We start from the raw sequence: 18,599 nt of genomic DNA, 5'->3' as shown, positions 1-18,599 counted from the left end.
TATCTTTCTGTGAATGTGGTTTTTGCTCCATTGGCTGCAGGATTGTAGTTCTTCTTGTGTCTGCTGTCTGCCCTCTGGTGGATGAGGCTATCCTAGAGGCTTGTGCAAGTTTCCTAATGGGAGGGACTGGTGGTGAGTAGAACTGACTGTTGCTCTGGTGGACAGAGCTCAGTAAAACTTCAGTCCACTTGACTGTTGATGGGTGGGGCTGGGTTCCCTCCCTGTTGGTTGTTTGGCCTGAGGCAAGCCAACACTGGAGCCTACCTGGACTCTTTGGTGGGGCTAATGGTGGACTCTGGGAGGTCTCATGCCAAGGAATACTTCCCAGAACTTCTGCCACCAGTGTCCTTGTCCCCACAGTGAGCCACAGCCACCACCCGCCATTGTAGGAGACCCTCCAACACTAGCTGGTAGGTCTGGTTCAGTCTCCCCTAAGGTCACTGCTCCTTCCCCTGGATCCTGATGCACACACTACTTTGTGTGTGCCCTCCAAGAGTGGAGTCTCTGTTTCCCCCAGTCCTTTTGAAGTCCTGCAGTCAAATCCCATTAGCCTTCAAAGTCTGATTCTCTAGGAATTCCTCCTCCTCTTGCTGGACTCTCAGGTTGGGAACCTGACTTGGGGCTCAGAACCTTCACTCCAGTGGGTGGACTTCTGTGGTATAAGTGTTCTCTGGTTTGTGAGTCACCCACCCATCAGTTATGGGATTTGATTTTATTGTGATTGTGCCCCTCCTACTGTCTCATTGTGGCCTCTCCTTTGTCTTTGCATGTGGGTTATCTTTTTTGGTGAGTTCCAATGTCTTCCTGTCGATGATTGTCCAGCAGCTAGTTGTCATTCTGGTGTTCTCGCAAGAAGGAGTGAGAGCACGTCCTTCTACTTTGCCATCTTGGTTCCTGTCATTTCTTTTTCTGAGTGCCCCCAAATTAAACAGCTGGGCTTCCCCGGTGGCGCAGTGGTTGAGAGTCCACCTGCCGATGCAGGGGACATGGGTTCGTGCCCCAGTCCGGGAAGATCCCACATGCCGCAGAGCGGCTGGGCCCGTGAGCCATGGCTGGTGAGCCTACGCGTCCGGAGCCTGTGCTCCACAACGGGAGAGGCCACAACAGTGAGAGGCCCATGTACCGCAGAAAAAAAAAAAAAAAAAAAAAAAATTAAACAGCTGATGCTGAGTTCTGCTATCTAGTCTCATGCCCATTTTAAAAATACCTTCTCATCCCCTATAATACAACCTTCAAATTGAGAAACTTCCCAATTTCTATTAAGTGATTCCATCATTATCCTTGCCATAGTTGATCCTTCCTTTTCCCTATCTCTTATCCAGCCCCCATATTTAAATAGTAAACAGATTCTCTCCTATATTCCTTTGCAAAATCTCAAATTCCACCACACTCTCTCCAAGCCTTTTGCCATTACCCCAGTGATGGGTAGGAACTTAAATAGGCTATCTCTAATAGAGGTAGAAACTTTTTCTGACAGAAAATCATAACAGTATGAGAGCTACAAAACCATGAAGCTCAACCCTCATACTTTACAGATAAGGTAAAGGAGGGCCAACCCTGTCAACTACCTTGGCTACCATGGCCCTAGATGGCAAGTGCTGACCATAGTGTGAGAACTAGAGCTGAATCTCCAGCATGACACTCTATAATCTGTGGGAAATGTGACCTGTTAATGCCAGCCAAAGAGCAATGAAGAACTAAGAGGGTACTAAAAGAAGAGCATTGAGAGAGATGAGTGAAAGACACCAAAGACACACACTCTGTTGACTTCCTAATTTTGCTTCATGCTGGCCCTGAAGAGGGCTATTTCTTGAATGTGTCCTTGAAGCCAATAATGAGAGCATTCTCATTGCTCATGTGTACATGCAGTTGTCACTACTGGTCTGCCTCCTGGGAAGGCCGGATGCTATCACTGCACTGATGCGATTTTCACCTACATAATGCACATAAACGTTTCATTGAATTATAAGTTTAAGAAACATACCATTGTGACATTAAAGTCAGACTTATCTGTTTTTTTATTGAAGTATAGTTGATTTACAATATTGTGTTAGTTTCAGGTGTACAGCAAAGTAATTCCGTTTTATATATATTATATATATATTTTTTCATATTATTTTTCATTGTAGCTTATTACAAGATCATGAATATAGTTCCCTGTGCTATATAGTAAATCCTTGTTGCTTATCTATTTTATGTATAGTAGTATGTATCTGTTAATCTCCCATACTCCTATTTTATAACTCCCCCACTTCCTTTCCCCTTTGGTAACCGTAAGTTTGTTTTCTATGTCTCTGAGTCTGTTTCTGTTTAATACATACATTCATTTGTATTATTTTTTAGATTCCACATATAAGTGATATCATATATTTGTTTTTGTCTGACTTACTTCACATAGTATAATATTACCTAGGTCCATCCATGTTGCTACAAATGGCAATATTTCATTCTTTTTTATAATGCTGAGTAATACTCTATTACATATATATATATTTTATCCTTCAAATATATATACATATATATTTATACACACACACACACACACACACACACACACACACACACATATATACCACTTTTTCTTTAGCCTATTGGCATTTGGGTTGGTTCCATGTCTTGGCTATTGTACATAGTGCTGCTATGAACAGAGGGATGTGTGTATCTTTTCAAATTACAGTTTTCATTGTTTCAAGATGTATGTCCAGGAGTGGGATTGCTGGGTCATGTGGTAGTTCTAGTTTTCATTTTTTAAGGAATCTTCATACTGTCTTCCATAGTGGCTGCACCAATTTACATTCCCACCAACAGTGTAGGAGGGTTCCCTTTTTTCCACACCCTCTCCAGCATTTATTATTTGTAGACTTTTTTTTTTTTTTTTGGCTGCGTTGGGTCTTCATTGCTGCATGCGGGCTTTCTCTAGTTGCGGTGAGCAGGGACTACTCCTCATTGTGGTGCACGGTCTTCTCATTGTGGTGGCTTCTCTTGTGGAGCACGGGCTCTAGTCACATGGGCTTCATTAGTTGCAGTGCGTGAGCTCAGTAGTTGTGGCTCAAGGACTCTAAGCGCAGGCACAGTAGTTGTGGTGCACGGGCTTAGTTGCTCCACATCATGTGGGATCTTCCTGGACCAAGGCTTGTACCCGTGTCCCCTGCATTGGCAGGCAGATTCTTAACCACTGTGCCACCATGGGTGTCCCTATTTGTAGACTTTTTGATGATAGCCATTTTGACTAGAGTGAGGTGATACCTCATTGTGGTTTTGATTTGCTTTTCTCTAATAATTAGCGATGTTGAGCATCTTTTCATGTGCCTGTTGGTCATCTGTATGTCTTCTTTGGAGAAGTCTATTTAGGTTTTCTGCCCATTTTTTGATTGGGTGGTTTGGTTTTTCGATATTGAGTTGTATGAGCTGCTTGTATATTTTAGATATTAACCCCTTGTTGGTTGCATCATTTTCAAATATTTTCTTCCGTTCAATATGTTGTCTTTTTGTTTTGTTGATGGTTTCCTTTGCTGTGCAAAAGTTTTAAAGTTTGATTAGGTCCCATTTGTTCATTTTTACTTTTATTTCTTTTGCCTTGAGAAACTGATTTAAGAAAATATTGCTACAACTTATGTCCAAGAATGTTTTGCCTGTGTTCTCTTCTGCTTTATGGTGTCATGTCTTATATTTAGATCATTTAACCATTTTGAGTTTATTTTTGTATATAGTGTGAGGAACTGTTCTATTTCATTGATTTACTTGTATCTGTCTAGCTTTCCCAGTACCAATTGTTGACGAGACTGTATTTACTCCATTGTATATTCTAAGTAGATTAATTGACTGTATGTGTGTGGGTTTATTTCTGGGCTCTATAGGTCTGTTCCATTGATCCATATATCTCTTTTTTTTTTGCCAATACCATGATGTTCTGATTACTATAGCTTTGTAGTATTGCCTAAAGTCTGGAAGGGATGTGCCTCCAGCTTTGTTCTTTTTCCTCAGGATTGCTCTGGCAATTCTAAGTCTTTTGTGGTTCCATATAAATTTTAGGATTATTTGTTCTAGTTCTGTGAAAAATGTCATGGGTATTTTGATAGGGATTGTATTAAATTTGTAGATTGCTTCAGGCAGTATGACCAATTTGATAATATTAATTTTTCTAATCCAAGAGCTTAGGATATCTTTACATTTCTTTGAATCATCTTCAATTTCCTTTGTTACTGTTTTATAGTTTTTAGCAAATAGTTCTTTCACCTCCTTGGTTAAGCTTATTCCTAGTTACTTTTTTTGGACACAATTTTAAATGGAATTTTTTTTTACTTTCTCTTCCTGATACTTCATTGTAGTATAAATAAATGCAACAGATTTCTGTATATTAATCTTGTGTTCTGCTACCTTGCTGAATTCATGTATTAGATCTAATACTTTTTGTGTGGAGACTTTAGGTTTCTCTATATAGAGTATCTTGTCATCTGCACATGGTGACAGTTTTACCTCTTCCCTTCCAATTTGGATACCTTTTATTTCTTTTTCTTATTGCTGTGGCTACAGCTTCCAATATGATGTTGAATAGCAGTGGAGAGGGTGGGCATTCTTATCTTGTTCCTGAATTTAGCAGGAAGGCCTTCAGCTTTTCACCATTGAGTATTAGGTTGGCTGTGGGTTTGTCGTAAATGCCTTTATTATGTTGAGATATGTTCCCTCTATACCCATTTTGGTGAGAGTTTTTATCATGAATGGATGTTGACTTTGGTCAAATGCTTTTTCTGTGTCTCTTGAGATTATCACGTGTTTTATGCCTTTCCTTTTCTTAATGTGGTATATCACATTGATTTATTTGTGTATGTTGAACCATCCTTACAACCCTGGGATAAATCCAACTTGATCATGATGTAGGTCTTTTTATGTATTGTTGGGTTCAGTTTGCTAATATTTTGTTGAGGATTTTTGCATCTATATTCATCAAAGATATTGGCCTGTAACTTTCTTTTCTGGTAGTGTGTTTGTCTGGTTTTGATATCAGGGTGATGGCGTCACAGAATGAATTTGAGAGTGTTCCTTCCTCTTCAGTTTTTTTTTTTTTTTTTGAATAGTTTGAGAAGGATAGGTATAAGTTCTTTGTATGTTTGATAGAATTCCCCAGTGAAGCCATCTGGTTCTGGATTTTTGTTTGCAGGGAGTTTTTAAATTATTATTATTGCAGATTCTATTTTACATCTAGTGATCAGTCTGCTCAAATCATCTGTTTCTTTTTGACTCAGTTTTGGCAGGCTGTTTCTAAAAACTTGTCCATTTCTAGGTTTCCAATTTATTGGCATATAACTGTTTATAGTATTCTCTTATTTTTTTTGTACTTCTGCAGTATCCATTGTTATTTCTCCACTTTCATTTTATTATTTTGTTTATTTGGGTCCTCTTTCTTTTCTTCTTGGTGAGCCTGGCTAGAGGTTTGTCAATTTTGTTTCTCTTTTCCAAAAAACAGCTGTTGGTTTCATTGATGCTTTCAATTGCTATTCTGTTCTCTACTTAATTTATTTTCTCTCTGATCTTTATTATTTCCTTCCTTCTGCTGACTTTGAGTTTGTCCTTCTTTTTCTGATTTTTTAAGTGGTAGGTTAGGTTGTTTGAGATTTTTCTTGTTCCTTGAGGAAGGCCTGTATTACTATGAACTTCCCTTTTAGAACTGCTTTTGCTGCATCCCATAGTTTTTGTAAAGTTGTGTTTTCATTGTCAATTGTCTTGAAGTATTTTCTGATTTCATTATTGACCCATCGGTTTGTTATAGCATCTTGTTTAGTCTCCATGTGTTCTTTTCCCATTTTTCTTTTTGTGATTGATTTCTAGTTTCATAACATTGTGGTTAGAAAAGATACTTGAAATAATTTCTAGCCTCTTCAATTTGTTGAGGCTTGTTTTGTGACCTAATATGTGGTCCATCCTAGATAATGCTCCATGCACACTTGGAAAGAATGTGTATTCTGGGTGTTTTGGATGTAGGGTCCTGTAGATATCAAATAAGTCCACCTTGTCTATTGTATCATTTAGGACCTCTGTTGCCTTATTGGTTTTCTGTCTAGAGTATCTGTCCATTGATGTCAGTGGGGTTTTAAAGAGTCCTACTGTTGTATTTCTGTCAAGTTCTCCCTCTATGTCTTTTAGTATTTGTTTTATATCTTTCAGTGTTCCTATATTGGGTGTATGCACATTAACGAGTGTAATATCCTCTTCTTGTATTTGTCCCTTTTTCATAATATAATGTACTTCTTTGTCCCTCCTTATGGACTTTGTTTTAAAGTCTATTTTGTCTGATATGAGTATTGCTACCCCTGCTTTCTTGTCATTTCCATTTGCATGAAATATCTTTTTCCATCTTCTTACTTTCAGTCTGTGTGCGTCTTTCATCTTGAAGTGAGCCTCTTGTAAGTGACATATTGTAGGTTCTTGTTTTCTTATCCAATCTGCTGCTCTGTGTCTTTTGATCAGAGTATTTGTTCCATTGACATTTAAAGTAATTATTGATAGGTATGTACTTATTGCCATTTTAAACCTTGTTTTCCTGTCAATATTGTAGTTGTTTCTTCTTTTTGTTTTTCCTTTTGTGCTTTGATGGTTCTTCTGTATTATGCTTGAGTTCCTTTCTTTTTGGTATTTGTGAACCTATGGTATGTTCTTGATTTGTGGTTACCCTGGTTTTCAGGTATGTTGACCCCTAACTATATCTATTTGCTTTAAACTGATAGTCATACAAGCTTAAACACACTCTAAACAATCCACATTTTTATAGTTCACTCCCCCACATTGTTTGATTTTGATGTCCTAGTTTACATCTTATCCTTTTGCTGCTAATTGTAGTTATAATCACTTTCACAAAAAATTTTTGATTGTTTTTTAATCTATGTAATGGCTTAAGTGATCCTCAATCCTTTTATATATTTGCCTTTTCTACTGTGACTGTACCTTTCCTATAGGTTCTTGTTTCTTTTCTGTTTAGAGAAGACCCTTCAATATATCTTCTAGGATAGGTTTAGTATTGCTGAATTCTTTTGGATTTTGCTTGTCTGAGAAATTCTTTATCTCTCCTTCTATTCTAAATGATAATCTTGCTGGGTAGAGTATTCTAGGTTGCATGTTTTCCCTTTCAGGACTTTGAATATATCATGCCACTCCCTCTGACCTGCAAAGTTTCTGCAGAGAAATCAGCTGATAGCCTTATGGGGGTTCTCATGTAACTGACTCTTTGTTTTCTCTTGCTTTTAGAATCCTCTCTTTATCTTTAACTTTTGCCTGTTTAATTGTGATATGTGTTGGTGTGGATCTGTTTGAGTTCATCTTGTTTGGGATTCTCTGCTTCTTGTACTTGGATATCTGTTTCCTTCTTTAGGTTTGGGAAGTTTTCAGCAATAATTTCTCCAAATACACTTTCAATCCCCTTTTCTCTCTCTTTTCCTTCTGGAACCCAGATTATGCATAGTTTGGCATGCTTTATATTACCTTATAGATTTTGTATGCTGCTTTAATTTTTTTCATTTGTCTTTCTGTCTGCTCTTCTGATTGGGTGATTTCCATTATTATGTCCTCCAGATCACATATTCATTCTTCTGTGTTATTTAGTCTATTCATTGCTTCTAGATTGGTTTTTATCTCACTGAGTTGTCTAATTTTGATTTGATATTTTCTAGTTCCTTACTACAGTGATCTGCATTTCTATCAATCTTTTAATTCCTTTAGCATTTTTATTACCTCCTTTTTGAACTCAGGGTATAGTAGACTGGTGAGGTCTGTTTCATTATTTGTTCTTTCAGGGGATTTCTTTTATTTTAATTTGGAGTAGTTTCTCTGCTTTTTCATTTTACTTAACTTTCTCTGTCTATGAATTTAGGAGAAACAGTTATCTACTGTGGTCTTGAAGGGGTATTTTTATTTTGAAGCATCCCTGTGTAGACTGTGAATCCAATATTCTGGTGCAAGGGCTGGTTTTAGTATGGGTACCAGCCACATCTTTCCTCAGAGTGTGCTGGTTGTTATCCCCTTGATAGGGGAGTAACTGGTGTGGTGTCCAGAGTCTACGCTGTATGTTGGGTGGGGCCTCCTCATTGCTCTGTGGCTGTTACAGCCCTGTCAGTGGTGGTGTCTGCTCCCCAGCTGTCAGAGTAAAAGCCCTGAGGGTCAGGTTCACTCAGGCTCCTTTGACCTTGAGTGAGTGACCTGCTCCAAAGGAGGTGACTGCTGAAGCAACTGAGGCCCATGTCGTCACAGCGAATCTATGCACTACCCACGCAGACATCTGCAGTTCTGTCTAGAAGCAGCCACATGCCACATCTCTTTTCCTGTTGTGTTCATCCCAGACCTAGTGCTAGGCCATGGTGTGGAATGGGCTGGTGCTTGGGGCTGGGGCTTTGTGGCTGCAGGAATCAAGGTGGTTGTGCTGCTGCCTGAGAACTAGGCTGCCCCTGTGCCAGACCTCTCCCAGGACCTTTCTGTGCCAGATGCTGCTCCAAGTTGTGGTGTGGGGTGGGCAGAGCCAGTTAACTCCCTTTGGGAAACCAACCACTGCATACTCCTACCCAGGGGCTCTCCATCTGAGACTCAGCACCCCCTGAGCATCTCTGTGGCATCACCCTTTGCAGGAGCTGACAAAATCCACCACAGCTGGACCCGCCCCTGCATGCAAGCAGTGACAAAGAGCTCTTCAGTCTGGCCCAGACTATACCCCAGGCCCTCTGAGCTATCTCCACTAAGCTAGATCAAGTCCTCTCACAGGGTCTGTCTGCCAGAGATTCAGCGCTTAGCCGTTGCACATATTTGTAGCCTTGCCCAATGCACACCTGATATTGCGAAGTGTGGCAAGCCAGCTGCCAGTCTCTCTCTGTCCTGTCAGCAAGCCAGCACATACGCACTCCTCACAAGTAGAGTCTGGGCTTCTCCATCCCTCTATCTGTCCCAGCAGATTTCCCAGCAGGCAAGGGGGCTCCCCAGGGTCTGCCCATGTAGACCTTTTCTCCTTTATATATCCCTCCCAGGGACACCAGTCCTGTCCTGATTCTTTTTTTTCCATCCTACTCAGTTATGTGGAGATCTTTCTTGCAGCTTTGGTTATATAGGAGATCTTCCGCCAGTCTCCAGCTGGTTTTCTGTGAGAAATGTTCCACATGTAGATGTATTTTTGATGTGTTTGTGGGGGCAGGTGAGCTCCACGTTCTCCCCTCCGCCACCTTGATCCCCCTCCAGGCTTATCTCTTTCTTTAAGGAAAACCATACTCTAAAACCTAGCTATGATGAAGGGGTTAAAGTAAACTTGGAATGCATCATAAAGAGCAGCGGACTTCTCTGTAAAATCTATTTCAGAGAATTCCTATCCTATTCAGGATAACATAATCATCCAGACCCTCGCAAACTCTGTGCTTAGGATGGAGTATGGTCTGCTATCAACACTGCTTCCCAGCAACTTAGTGATGCTGTTAAGGAACCTTCTTAAACAGGTTCTATGGTTGGCAGAGAGAATTTATCACCCTGGTATTGCTGAGAAAGTCATCTGGAGTGCACAGAAAACAAATGTTCTTTTCCTTGATTCTAAGACCTTAATATTCAAATTATAAGTGATTGAAGATACTCTCTGAGTAGTTTAGAGTGTCATAGGAAAGACATAAATTTTATTCAAGTTTATTGGGAGAATCTTTGTTGTGGAGCCATTCATGTTTTTCCTTCTGGTTATCTCAACTGAGATACAATACTCAGGAAATTAAGGTCATAAGGTTAAGTGCCTATGTGGTCTTGTCCCAGGGACCAGATTCACTGAGCTTTTCCTAACATTCTTATACCAGATAATTAGGATTAAAATGAGCATCAAGGACATCCTTGAAGGGAGCATAAATGTGTTTTAAATAAGCAAATTGCATTCAGAGAAAGATGGAGGTAATACTGAAGTGTGGTTCAGGTTGGAGAGTGGGACCATGGGAAGACAGACTCATTCCCTGCATCTTGGTGACTGCAGAGGTTTAAGAGCGCCTAGTTTACCAATGAGGCTAAGGTCTTAACACAAGATGAGGGCTGCCTCCTTGAGTCATTTACCAGTTGCCACTTCAGAGGGAAGCATCTGCTTTCCAGACACAGACATGGATTAAGACCAGCGTTAGGGACACAGCCACAGGCTGTACCAGAAACAGACAGTAGAAGAGCCCCAGGCACATTAGCAGAACATTTTTATCTTCTGCCTATCATCCTTTTCCATGCAGTTAGCAGAGCTCGGGCTAACTGAGGCAGCCAACATATGCTGCCAGTCACCTTCAGAGCCTCTCAGAATTCAAGAGACTTTGAAGTTCTCAGTATATGTAGAAATGAAGAAATGTCTAAACGGAGTTACAAAATGTACATTTTAAATATTTACATTTAACAAATCGCTGCCTGTAAAGCACACCAAAAAAATATGAAAATAGTAATTATGGGATTTATGAAACTACTAAGTCCTTGTGCACTATGGATGATGTGGTCCAGATAATGGGATATAAGTTTAAAGTAGTCTGATGGGTATTGTCTCCTTTTGGTCCTTTCAGTGCAATGCCAGACATAATATTCGTGCTTATACTTGAGACCCTTCATGACTGGGAAGCCCAGTCAAGATGGCTCCCTGAGTCCCCCTGTGAAGGATACTGTTAACCTCTCCCAAGTTTTCCTAGTTGAAAATCTTTCCTTAACCGTAAGCCTATCACACCACCTGCTCCAACTTATTGTGATATTCTAAAGGAGGCAAAAAGACAATTTGCAAACAACCAAAAGGATTTTAGAATGTAAGTTGACTCCATACTACTGATAAATATAAAATCATAGACTCCTTTAGAGCTGTAAGCAATCATAGAAATTATCTACAACTAAGTTTCTTATTTTACTGACGAGGAGAGTCGCCTCTGAGCATCTTATACTCAGAGATTCTTTTCAGGTAGGTGTCAAGGATGTACGTTGTAACCATGGAGGCACGGCACATGTCAGGGATTGACAAAAGGAAGCTTTCCTTTGGTCTGGGTGGGGGGATGCACTCCAACGTGGAGAGACCAGGAGAGAGTTCCCAAGAAGAGAGATTGGAGTATTGTTCATTTACAGAGATAAGCCCTGGAAGAAGAACAGAAAGGTTGTCTGTAATAGAAGGAGTTCCTTGTAGCTGGGGTGGCAGCAGGGGTGATATGGAGGAAAGCAAGGCAAGGAGGTTTTTTCGGAAATGTTTTCTTGGGGAAACATTTTAAGTTTTTTGTGCTTAACTAAAATGATTACTCTTGGCCAGTTATGGTATTCTTATGTGCCAGGAAGCGAGAAATGGCTTAATGAGGATGTCCATCGATTTTTATGAGGACGAATTGGCAAGGTCCAATTCTTCTGTCTGTGATATCAAGGTCACTGCCTAGCTGTCTTATTGCCTTAAAGGGGAGAAAGGATGGGCATCCTACCCTCTGTGTACCTGATGCTGTTCCAGAAACACATCAAAGAGAGGTAAACAGAAGAGTAGCCAGCCTTGTCCTATCCAGCAGGCAGCACAGAAGTCTGAGCCTCTACTTTCCCCGGGGCCCCATTCCCCTCCCACTGACATACACACATGCGCACACACGCACACAGACACACACACAGAGCCCTTAGATTTCCTATTTTCAGTGGGAAGAACAGGCATGGATGGGCACCTTGTAAGAGGGCCCATGTGGGAACAGCAAGGTGGAGTCCAGGCTGTACTCAGCTGACATGGGTGATGCCTTTGGCACATGTTTATAAGGGAGGGGCAGTGTGCTGGGGGATTCCTCATACCACGTGGTGCATTAGGAGGGGATGCTGAAGAACTGTTTTGTAATGGACCTTTACTGATATGTGGAAGGCAGCAAATAGTTGATTTATTCTTTCTCAATGAGAATTGCCTGCTTTATTTTAAAATTTAACTCCAAACTTTGACTTTATAGAGAAAAGCACATAATTAATGAAGATATAAAACTCCTAAGACAACGACAGGAAAGAGTGGACAAGGAGCTTCATAGGTTTGTTTCTTATTCAACTCATAGTGCTTAAAAACATTTTAATTGAACAAATGTGTTACATAAACCACAATGGGTTTAATGTGTAAAAATTCATTAACTGGAATATCTGCAGAAGTTTTCTACTCTGTAGTTCATCTAGAGTAACATTAACTTTTTTATCCACATAATCACTTACTCTAATTGCTAAACATTATCATCATCTACTTTTACTCTACCAGACATAGGACTTAAGCTGAGGGCCTTTTAAATATAGACTCATAACCATGGGAAGATGTATACTAGAAAAACAACCTATTTAGCTGGTCTCAGTCTAGTTCTTTGTCCCTTTCTGCCCCTGCTGCTTCCCCAATACATACAAACATTGTACCCCACTGAAACAAGGAAAGTTGGGTATATTTGTTTATTTTATGACAGTGTAAAAAAGAAAACTATAAAGTGTTGGGACTAACCCACTTCTTCCAGTACATCCACATAGGCAAAATAAATGTCAGATGAGTACAGCCCTTCAAATAAACCCCTGTGGGAAACCACAATTTTGTGCCAGTCATGCTGCCATACTTCCAATTGCTATTTTGGAACTTACAAAGCTAGTCTCCCAGTCACATGAGAAAATTCAACTCATTACTTTAAAATCTTACTTCATTTCTCACTAAAAAATTTATCACCCAGCTTTCCCCTTCACAACACATAAGATCTGACTCCAGATGACTTTTACAAGTTCTAAAAAATCAAATCTATAGAGGACAGGATTTCTCATCACTCAAGATATGCAAAAGGATACAGACTGGTTTTCAGAGCAACTCACAAGAAGCACTCCAATATGTTTTATGCGATGGCACATTTCTGGAGAAAGTGAAGGGGAAAATACTCATTTGGGTATATAACTCCCACGTGCCTGTTAAATTTATAGGCACAGTGTCCAAGTTTCTATCTGTAATCTTCAAAAAAAGATAGCCATGGAAAGGAAAGATAGAAAGATGGGAGATTGGGTAGTGGTGACGCTTGCAAAACACTTTGTGAATATTCTAAAACCTACGGAATTATATACTTTGAAAGGGTGGATTTTAGGTTATGTAACATATCAACAAAGCTGTTATAAAAAAAAAAAGAAGAGGGGAACTGTAAATTAAAGTGGATTGGAAAATGTAAAATAGCTAGCTAGTGGGAAGCAGCCGCAGAGCACAGGGAGATCAGCTCAGTGCTTTGTGACCACCTAGAGGGGTGGGATAGGGAGGGTGGGGGGGAGACACAAGAGGGAGGAGACATGGGGATATATGTATATGTATAGCTGATTCACTTTGTTATACAGCAGAAACCAACACACCATTGTAAAGCAATTATACTCCAATAAAGATGTTTAAAAACATACAATAAAAAAATACAATTACTATAAAAAAAAAAGTGGGTTGGAAGATGGATTGATTTTAACAAAGTGAGATGAACCAGCCTCAGGATGACTTGAAGTCAAGAAGATTCTAACAGTGTGTTACTGAAAAAAGGGCACCAGGGATATTTAAATAGGACTATGAGGAAGAGACTCAGAGCCAGATTTTAGAAAAGCAGGGAAGAATAGTCCAAGACGGTAGTAAAAAGTGAGGAGAAAACCTAGGTTGAGGAGATACAATTGGCAGAGATAAAGTAGAGAAAGAGTAAGGGAGTATTTGTTAGTCAGAGAACACTTAACGCAAGAGGCCCTTCAGAGATAGCCCTACTGGGTGCCCTCAGGGGACCCCTAGGCTAAATGCTAGAGAAACCTAGAGCAGGCCTTATAGGGGTTTAGCTAATCCAAAGTTCATGCTTCAGCAAAGTGTATTTGGAATTTTTAGAAAATTTCACTTCCTACAGATTTCACAGAATAATTTCAAATATTTCACTTGAAAATCACCAGTGAAATCAATAGCCTCATACCATTTTTCATTTTTCTTTCTCTCATCTGTGTTTCTCTTGCTGTCTCTCCCTTGTCCCAAGTTCCTATCGTTCCTTGCTTGGCCTATCTCTGCTTCTGTCTTTATCCATAGATCTCTGGAAAGTTTCCTGCTGCCTCCTCAATTCAACTATTCAACTCCTTAAAAATATTTCTTGAATGAGTACATGGTGACGGAAATCATGATAGATTCCTGGATCCCCACCCTTGATGAGCTTACAGTCTAGTAAGCGCCCCCCTCACCCTTTATCCTTTTCCATCTCTCTTTCTCTCTCTCCCGCAGATATTTCCCGGGCCAGTCCCTTTTACTCTTCCCTCCCCAGTGACTCATCTTAAAATCTGCACTGGAGCCCAGTGAGTGGAATTAGTTGAGGGAATACTTACTGTGTGAACCATCTCACTGAAGAGGATGCTTCACTGCTGGGATGCAGTGTCACACAGTGGTTAAAATAGAGGGCGCAAGTCACACTGCTTGGGTTCAAATCCTCTATTACTTGCTAGCTGTATGACTGTGGACAGGTTAGTTAACCTATCTGAGCCTCTTTCCTCATATATAACATAGGATAATAGTAGTACCTACTTCCTAAGATTGTTATCAGAGTAACTGAATTAATATATGTAAAGTGGTGGCAAATGCCCAGCATATTAAACTCTTCATAAATCGTGGCTCTTAGTTGGTGTCAGTATGAAAACAATTAGTTTGGTTACCTATTTTCTTTCTTTCATGAGTAGGCTCCAAACAAAGGCTACCAAGAAACCTTACGAAGTTAAGAATGATTTTGAGAAGTTCCTACAAAAACTGGTACGTTTTTTTCTGAAAATAATTGAGAATTCTCTCTCTAGCTTCTCTTATATAGACTGGAAAATATTTAATAAGCAATGTATGGTTTCACATCCAAGTTACAGTGGCAGGATGGAATACATTCTTGTTATTTAATCATCCACATGCACATTTAGGGTAATCTCTCTCTCGTGTATTAGTGACAACCTCATGCTCACTCATCCCCATCCCTTGCTTCTGACCAGAAGCATTTTATGCAACTGAAAAGCTCCAAATGCAGAATTTCAAACTAATAGAAAATTATTGGTATTTGAAGTCATATTTTATTTCCCATTAATGATTCAACAAAAATATACTGGATTCCAACTACTGTGTTAGATGAATTATTCTTGCCCTCAATTAACAGAAACGTAAGAAATGATAAGGTTCTAAACAGTACTCAAGTGTAAGAAAGAAAGAAAAGGAAGGACACGGTCCCATCTTTCCAGTTTTCTTTGTCCCCTTCCTTTCTGCTCCACCTTAATTTACAGGCAGTCCTATTAAATCTAAAGGTCCTTCCTCCCTTCCAACAAGAAAGAACATGTAAAAATAGTGTACAATAAATCTGAAGGTTGGACAATCTGAGGTAAGGAATAAGAGCGAGCTTTTCATTTTCAGCATGTCAGGCTTCCATGCAAAAATCTAGAGCAATCCTCATTGGCTACTGATGTAATATCAAAAACAGGGGTCAAATAATCTAACCAAATTCCTGTGAACCAGAAAGGTAATGGAAAGGGGTAATATTGTTGGGTGTTTAATATTAAATAAATAGTACTATTCTTCCACACACAAAAAAAATTTCTCCTGTTTTTTCATGGTCTCTCTTAACTGCTACTGCTAGAGACATGGGTACAGAGAAATATTTATTTAGTATAAGAAAACTATGCAAGTGTACTGGTAAAGGGCAAGTGATCTCAGCTGGTAAATAGTAAATGGCCTGAGTCTTAGAGAAACTACAGGAGCTATGGACACCGTAGCATACTGGAGAGTCTGTGCCTCAGCGAAACAAGGCAACTACTTCCTCACCTCTAGTTCATTGTGGCTCTGCAGGAAGAGAGGCCAAAGTGTTATCAGACCTTCCACCATTTGTAATCCAGATTCTTCTGTAAAATTCCTGTTTAGGACTCAAGTTTTTAAATACCCCTAGAGGCCAAACTAAATAAATCTGCAGACAAGACGAGGCCTATGGTCTGCTGGTTTGCAACCCCTGGTCTAAATGCTGGACTTGGAGCTCTTCAAAAGCTGGCTCCAGCCAGCATAGCCAATATTATTCTCCACTATATCCCAAGGCAAGCCCTTGACTCCCACTGAGTCTTCCCAACATATCATGTTACCCATAATCATATACTTTGCTCATCTGCCATGCCTACTCCCCAGCTTTCAAATTCTATTCATCCTTTAAGGCCCTGCTCAAATTGCATCTTCTACATGAAGCTTTTTTCCAGTGGCTCTAGCCCCATCCTTTCCAGGCAAGTTCGATATCTCTCATAATTTCTAGAATAACACTTGGTGATGGTTTCATTGGAAAATAGTTATTTTCTTCAAGCCAGACAACAAAACAAATATGGGAGTAGATTCTGGCTTAGAAGGTCTATGTCCTCCAAAGCAAAGTGTACACTAGAAATTTTTACTTACCTATTTTGTAAAGAAGGTATCTCGGTGAAAAATTTAAAGGCAAGTGCCTTTTTTTTTTTTTTTTTTTTTTACAGTAATCCAGGCATCTTCAAAGAAGTATTATATCAATCAACCACAGATCTTCTGTGGAAAATGGAAAGGTTTTAAAAAGCAAAGGATTATCATTTTAAATCAATTTTTAAAATTAAAAATTAACAAATTTGACTTAAGCTTTCTCAAGTACTTACCTTTCTGCTAAGAATGAAAATGCACCAGAACTTTATTTTAGAATAGAATAATGGATTTCCTAGTACTTTATATGACTGCTGTCCTTCGAGAAATGTAACAACCAGCTTTGCCTCAGCTTCTCTGAAACTGAGATTCAAGATGATGGTGTCCAGTTTTTTTGCTCATTAATGTGCAACCCAATCATAGAATAATAGAAAATTGTGATAAACTTCTGGATAATTCATGCCATATGACTGCTGGTCTCTCAATTATCTGACTATGTCACAAAATGCTTTTCGGTCTAAATCTTCATATATTTCAGGAGAGCCTTCCTGTAGTATATCCATGAGAGAGAGCCACTCATTTACCATCACCACGTGGCCAAACTTTCTGCCCATTTTGATAAACATATACAGGCACCCACCAATACCCCTACCCAATCCCAGAACCCACGCTCAGCCTTTTCATACTTTCACCCTCATGCCTCACACCTGCCCTACGTTGGTCCACGTATACAAACAAGCTTTGCTAGACACACAACGAAGATGCAAGTCACAGATGGGTTTTCCTAGAATAGTAAACATGCCTCCTGGATTAGAGAGGCATTTGAGAAACGGTAGGATAGAGTGGGAAGAAAGTAAATTCCATGAACAAATTGAATTATCTGAATTAACATCCAGATATCTCTATGTCAATGTGAATAGAGATAAAAACTTGAAGTGTCTTTTATCTAAGCTTCTCTATCATGACAGAGAAGGCTCAGGGCCAAAAGAATTGAAAGTGATTGTTTATATGATATCACATGGTTAAAAAAAAAATTAAATGAGCCTGGGATTTTCTTCCTAAATCCATCTTTTGAAAAAAAAATTTAAGTGATCCTCCTCATCTTGATAACTGGGAGAATCTCACTTTCAAGTATACAATATCCAGGAAAATCTGTGAATCCTTAATAACGTATTATTTTAATAGCATTCTGAAGCCCCAACTGAGAGAAAATTTCTGGCGTCACTATCATCATCATCATCAACAATAGAAGACTTCAACCTTGAGGAAGAAGAATGCCAAGAGAAACCAGAAATAAACTGTATTTAAGAATGTATGTTTAATTCAAGTACAATCCATGAGGTCAGTATTGATGGTCTTTTACCATTCGTTTTTTAAAATCTTGAAATCAATACATCCAGTAAATTATCATAAGAGATCTGTCCAAGCATAATTTTGGCTCTTATTGGTAGAAAACATATTTTAAGATGGAAAAATAATCATTATGAAGCATAGGGAGCTTTCAACCATTTCTTTCTAAATACATCTTGATAATAGCAACCATCATAATACGAAACAGAAAGAGGATTAATTTGCTGTGGCATAGAAGTCCTGCCAGTTCTTAAATGCTCTAAATAGTTTCTTGGAGATTTTTTACATTGTTTAGGCCTCAAGGAAAACCAAAGCTCCACCTCCAGGTTTGGTAGCAAACAAACTCTGCTTCTCAGGCACTAAGCTTCGATTGCTCCTCTGGTAATAATCTTCGTGCACATTTGCTAGGAAGCTGGACAGCTTGTCAGCAGGTACTATTGATACTGTGCAGCCTCCCCATCCTGCTCCAGTAAGTCGTGATCCTTGAGCCCCAAATTTCCTAAAACAATGAGAAAAAAATTAGAACCTGAAAATGAAAATGAGAGTGATCTTCCTGGTGCTTTAGAACAGACAGCATCTCCAAGAACTAAGAAGAGATTATGTGGTGTGTTTTGTGGGGTTTTTTTCAGTACTGTCAAACATTTTAGGACATTAAGAAATTTATACTATTGTTTGAAGGTGGTTTGAAATTTAATTGTATCTAAAACTAGCCCCCAGTTTTGGTTCTTAAGTAGTAAAAGTCAGTAGTACTCCTGTTTCATAAGGGCTGGCAATAACCCACTGCATTATTGATTCCATAAAGCCACCACTTGAAGAGCTGTATAGTAAGCCTACAGGTGATCAGGAAGATGGAGTAAAAAGAAAACAGGCAATGGACATGATCAACATG

The 18,599-nt window shown here is 39.4% G+C and overlaps 2 protein-coding genes across 5 annotated transcripts in view; one reads left to right on the top strand and one right to left on the bottom strand.

Annotated features, from left to right (window-relative positions):
* FAM227B (family with sequence similarity 227 member B) overlaps positions 1-17,701 on the top strand; it is a 255,296-nt gene extending 237,595 nt beyond the window's left edge. The window contains exons 12-13 of the mRNA XM_067029222.1: positions 14,647-14,716; positions 17,546-17,701. Coding sequence (XP_066885323.1) covers positions 14,647-14,685 — 39 coding nt within the window. The 3' untranslated portion in view covers positions 14,686-14,716; positions 17,546-17,701. The remainder of the gene's footprint in view (positions 1-14,646; positions 14,717-17,545) is intronic.
* Positions 17,647-18,599, bottom strand: part of GALK2 (galactokinase 2) — a 167,948-nt gene continuing 166,995 nt past the window's right edge. For 2 of the 4 annotated variants that reach the window (XM_067029220.1, XM_059057907.2), the window contains exon 10: positions 17,656-18,209. In XM_067029220.1, coding sequence (XP_066885321.1) covers positions 18,002-18,209 — 208 coding nt within the window. In that variant the 3' untranslated portion in view covers positions 17,656-18,001. Of the gene's footprint in view, positions 18,210-18,599 lie in introns of all 4 variants that reach the window. The other 2 variants (XM_059057908.2, XM_067029221.1) reach the window with 2 other exon arrangements.

This window comes from Kogia breviceps, chromosome 3 (genome assembly GCF_026419965.1).
Source record: "Kogia breviceps isolate mKogBre1 chromosome 3, mKogBre1 haplotype 1, whole genome shotgun sequence".
NCBI classification, from domain to species: Eukaryota; Metazoa; Chordata; class Mammalia; order Artiodactyla; family Physeteridae; genus Kogia; species Kogia breviceps.
This window is presented reverse-complemented; position numbering and strand designations above follow the sequence as displayed.